Genomic DNA, 5,101 nt, shown 5'->3' on the forward strand with positions numbered 1-5,101 from the left:
GCGTGTGTATGCGTATGTTTGCCCCTTGCCTTTCTCTTCTGTCTTTCCGTGTCCACGTATTCGTCATCTTCACCGTGCGTGCTCTGTGCGTGTGCAGTGCGGTTGTCACTGGGCCGTTGACGCACCACCTGTACCGCATACTGGAGGGCGCAGTGCCGCGCAACATGAAGTACGCCGCCGTGTACCGTGTGGCCATCGACCGCCTGCTGTTCGCGCCACCGTACCTGATGGTGTTCTTCTTCGTCGTCGCTCTTCTGGAGGTAAGCCACCGTGCGTCCCCCGCCGAGTGCTAGTAGACATTAGCATGTGAAATCTAAAATGGCGTGTGCTATGGCGCTCATCCTCTATTCTTCGGCGCCCTACAGCACTGTTTCTGTGTAAGCGTTGTGCACTCTTATCAATTTCCGCCAGGCTCCAGTGTACTACTTTCGCAGTCGTAGCACTCTTCACGTCAGCCTGTTCTCTTCGTTGTGTTTTGTTGGCCATCGTGCACCATCATCAACACACCATCAGCCAGTCATCGAGTGCCATGGTGACGCGGAGAGTGAGATGGCTGTGAAGTTCCCATGGCCGAGCACTGCCCACTGGCCTTCTTTGTAGTTGTATTTATGAATTCTCCACAGGCCATAGCCTACATCGCTGCCATGTGCTAAGCTCTCCCTGTGTACCGCTGTCGTACAACCTGTGTCCGGTGACTACTGCGGCAAGAGATCACCTGCCTTTAGAGGCCGCTCATCTGTGTGTCTGTGTGTGTGTGTGTGTCTCTCTCTCTCTCTCTCTCTCTCTCTCTCTCTCTCTCTCTCTCTCTCTCTCTCTCTCTCTCTCTCTCTCTCTCTCTCTCTCTCTCTCTCTCCGTCTCTCCGTCTCTCCGTCTCTCCGTCTCTCTCAGGGTCTGTCCGTCCAGGCAGCCATTCAGCGTATCCGTGGAGTCTTCTGGACAGCATTAAAAATGAACTGGAAAGTGTGGACTCTGGCACAGTACATCAATTTCTCCTATGTGCCCACCGAGGTAAGGAGTTACTTTTATGTTGAAGGTTCTGGTGATTGGAGGAAAACGAGTGGGTCGGAGGAGGGGAGTCTTGTCATGTGAAAAAAGTCTCGGAGTTTACATGTACAGTCAGACCTCGTATAACCGCACACATCCGTTTCCCACAAAAATATCCGGATAGGCGAGGAAACCGGATAATTGAACACACATACTGTATGCATGCATGGCATCAGCTGTAAATCGGTAACCAACGATTTTCGTCCGGATGGCGAGGGATCCGGTTTAGCGAGGTCTGACTGTAATAGGTTGTACAATGCTCACACAGCAATAACACAACCAAGTCCTTCTTTGCCGTTACTCAGAGTAACGGCAAAGAAGGACTTGGTTGTGTTATTGCTGAGTGAGCATCGTATTACTGGCTCTGTCCACTGGACATAGATCACTATACGCAGCCTGATGATCTTCAACACCTGTAATATGTTGTATCAAGGGTACATAAAACAGAGTGTGCAACTCGGGATGGTTCCTGTGGGAGCGTAATTCGCGCAGTACGTCATTTCTGACGGCATGGTAAGCCACAGGTACGGTGAAAAGTTGCGTAACCAGTCACGGTGGTGCAGGTCACTGAGTTTGTCCTGATTTCGGTGTTTTGATACGGATAGCCTGGTGACTTTACTTGTCAGTGGATGTACACAGTACACAGTCCCATAAAAACACCGAAATCCTGAAACATGACGTCTAAAATCAAGCAAACTTGGCTGATTTCCGGGCTATTAAACACGAAAGTTTGAGCTGTACGCAAGGCGCGGCTTGGCTGACATCATCAGGGTGACGTAGTGCACGAACTGCGCTGTTTCAGATCTGATATGCACAGTTGCACACTCTGGTTTATGTACTCTTGGTTGTATGTAAAGGGCTCCAATTCAAAACACGATAGAGACCAAACCGGAGCTTTTGCTTTTTTGTTACGAAATAATTCGTTTTCACCCCCCCCCCCCCCACGGACGTCTGTTTGTCGGTTTTACGGGTCAAAACGCGATACATCCCAGTCAAAATGATGCCTGACGTTTGTGTTCTTCTGCAAAACGCGATAAAAGTTACTGATGCTGCAGCGCAGACCGAAAAGAAAAAAATGAAAAATTGCACTTCCTGAAATTTCCGCAAAATAGATTTATCTCACTGCCACTTGAAGCCATACCTATAGTGTGGAGTGACTGCACGACTACCGACGTGTCTCGTATTAAAGCCTATCTCGAATAGAAGCCTGTTTTGAATACAAGCCTGATTTTCAAGATACACTGTCGGCACATAAGCCTGGTTTTAGTGTTGACATACATAGAAATACCTGGATTGAATAGAAGCCTGATGTGAATATAAGCCTCGCCATTACACCGGCTTCTACAGGAATAAACCCGGCTTTAATACGCGACATTACTGGTATTTATAGTACATACGAAGCAGGAGCCGTACTAGGGTCAGACATGCCCCTGCACCAGCTCACTGTGCTTGCGTGAACCTCACACTACCACTCCAAGGCGAAACAAACAACAACAACAACAAAAACACCCTTTCATAATGTAGAGCAGGACATCTTCATTGTTTCTAGTGTGCCACTGTGCACCGCTGGTGGGACATACCTCCATGGGGAGTGGCGAACAGGAATCTGTACTGTAGAGTGCTTTAACATGTTTGCGACGTACTAATGTTTACTAATTTAACTGCAATAGATGAGATACTCTGTGCATAGAACGTTGTAAAACTGATGCACTGCAAAACCGCCCAAAATTCCCGTCACTAAATTGCCGCAATCTCTCCGAACCAGTATAAGTTTACGATGGCAGATATCCGTGGAGCACTGGGGTCACACGCATACGTACACTGTTGAAGTTTGATTTCACGGTGGTCGGTATTCGCGTTATACTCTTCTCGCGAAATTAGCCGACCCTAGTTTAATACATTGCGGACATTAGGCAGTTTACAGTATTCAAGGTATGGCCGTCATGCTAAAATATCTGCTTGATTGTGCTTTTCGTGTGGGCGGCTGTGTGGTTGTGCCCCCAATGTACGGTGCGTGTTGATGTTGCTGCTGCAGTATCGCGTCCTGTTCGCTAACGTCATCTCCTTCCTGTGGAACATCTACCTGGCGTACCGTCGCTGAGCCTGCCGCCGCCTCTGAAATGAGATTTCCGCCGAGTCTACGATTCCCAGTTGCAGGCACCGTGCCTCGCTTCGCCCCGTTTTTTAGTGTTTGTCCACTTGATCTCGGATGTCAGTAAGTTTAGACATTCGCCACCTGCATTGGCACTATGTACCCGGGGCTGGTTGGACAGCTCGTCATCGCGCCCCGCATTCTCTCGGTCACGTCTCTCTTGTTCATATTCGCGGCCGTTGGCGGCGACGTTTCCTGCATGCGTCCGCTGCTGTGCTTGGCGAACGCTGCAAACTCGCGAGTGACCTTGAGCTGGGCGTGGCGTCGGAGATGCAGCAGTAGTGGCTCGTATTCTACCCGCCGCCGTCATCGACTGTCTTTTTTTTGTCTCCTTCCGCTGTGCACATGTGTATGTTACCCCGCTGCAGCTGGTCTGCAAAGTGAGACATGCTGTATCATCATCTATTAGGCTATATTTTTTTAAATACTTTTTCTCCTTTCACTTCCCGCTCCATTGCCTCGTGTTAGACATCATTCTTGATTATGACTGTGATGTATTCTTAACAGACTAACAGTCATGCTGTAACTATTACTTGCGGCTTCCTTCACACTCACACGTGGAGCTCCCCACTGCCAGCACCATGCTCTCGATGTCAGCGGAGACATGCGTGCGATGACACAGTGAAGCCTGTCTAAGACGACCACTCAAGGGACATTCGAAAATGTGGTCTCCATGGCCAGGTGGTCTCCTTATCCAGGGTCATTTGACTGGAAATAGCATCCCTTGGTCCTGGTAGCAGTGGTATTCTAGGACAGGTGATCGCCTTATCCGAGTGGTCGCCTTGACAGGTTTTGTTGTACATGTCTTCTCGGAATTACATGCTTTTGCAACCGTTGTCCCCTATGTTCGCGCTCCCTTGTATTGGCCCGCCGACTGTTTGTCGGTGGCAACAGCGTGAAAGTGTGGCCCGGAGGGTTTCACCTCTCTCACTTCTGTGACCTACAGTATACTTAGTATCAAGAGTACATAACAGGGGGTTATGTACTCTTGTTAGTACCAAGAGTTATAATACTCTTGGTAGTAAAAAAAGAGTAAATTATCGTGTCCGTTCCCGAAGGGAACTCACGGCGGCTGCTAACACCCGGTAAACCCTAGCGGCAGATGCAGCGCCTAACGGTGGGGGTGAGTGGATAAGTCTCACAACCGCTGGCACAAGTTGTTGTTGTTGTTGTTTATTTTACTTCGCAGATTCTACAAGTGCCAAGAAAGACCCTATTAGCCACATTCATGTACCCATTGTGCCTCTTGGTAGTACGACTCGTACGTATACTGTATGCAATGTACTTGAAGTACAACTAATTACTTACAAGCTTGTGTCCGTATTGTGGGCTATTTGATCCCAAACCACCCATAGTATGTGCTTGTGTTACGACCTTGCTTCGCAGCTTCATCGTTGTCACTGGTTACCCCCCCTCTCTCTCTCTCCCTCTCTCTAGATTGAGGTGGAGGTCAGGGAGCATATGTGCAGGGTTCCCTGGTGGAGGTGCTCTTCAGTGCTGGCACAACTTTAACAGATGCCAGCCAGCAGTGGTGCATAATAATTATGCATATATGGATACGATACAGTCATAGTCATAGGCTCTACTGGTACAATTACATGTACAACACCAGCATTTCCCCAATGCCAGGCTCTGCTCTGCAAGCATGCAAGTCGCAGGCATCGATTTTGCATAATGTGAGTTGCTGACGGAGAACACACACACACACACACACACACACACACACACACACACACACACACACACACACACGTTTCTGCGGCCAGTGACTCGACTCAGATCACCACGCAGAATATGCAGCACGTGCCGACTTCCTGAACGTAGCAAGACACATCCCCCCGTCCACAGCACAGGAGGTATCACGCAGCTCACTAATTACAGACAAGGGCGACACCATTACTGTT

At 49.0% G+C, this 5,101-nt stretch overlaps 1 protein-coding gene across 1 annotated transcript in view; it reads left to right on the forward strand.

Annotated features, from left to right (window-relative positions):
- LOC135828501 (peroxisomal membrane protein 2-like) overlaps positions 1 to 3,751 on the forward strand; it is a 7,325-nt gene extending 3,574 nt beyond the window's left edge. The window contains exons 3-5 of the mRNA XM_065340947.1: positions 98 to 260; positions 890 to 1,009; positions 3,081 to 3,751. Coding sequence (XP_065197019.1) covers positions 98 to 260; positions 890 to 1,009; positions 3,081 to 3,146 — 349 coding nt within the window. The 3' untranslated portion in view covers positions 3,147 to 3,751. The remainder of the gene's footprint in view (positions 1 to 97; positions 261 to 889; positions 1,010 to 3,080) is intronic.
- The last annotated feature ends 1,350 nt before the right edge of the window (positions 3,752 to 5,101 follow it).

This window comes from Sycon ciliatum, chromosome 12 (genome assembly GCF_964019385.1).
Source record: "Sycon ciliatum chromosome 12, ocSycCili1.1, whole genome shotgun sequence".
In the NCBI taxonomy this organism is placed as follows: Eukaryota; Metazoa; Porifera; class Calcarea; order Leucosolenida; family Sycettidae; genus Sycon; species Sycon ciliatum.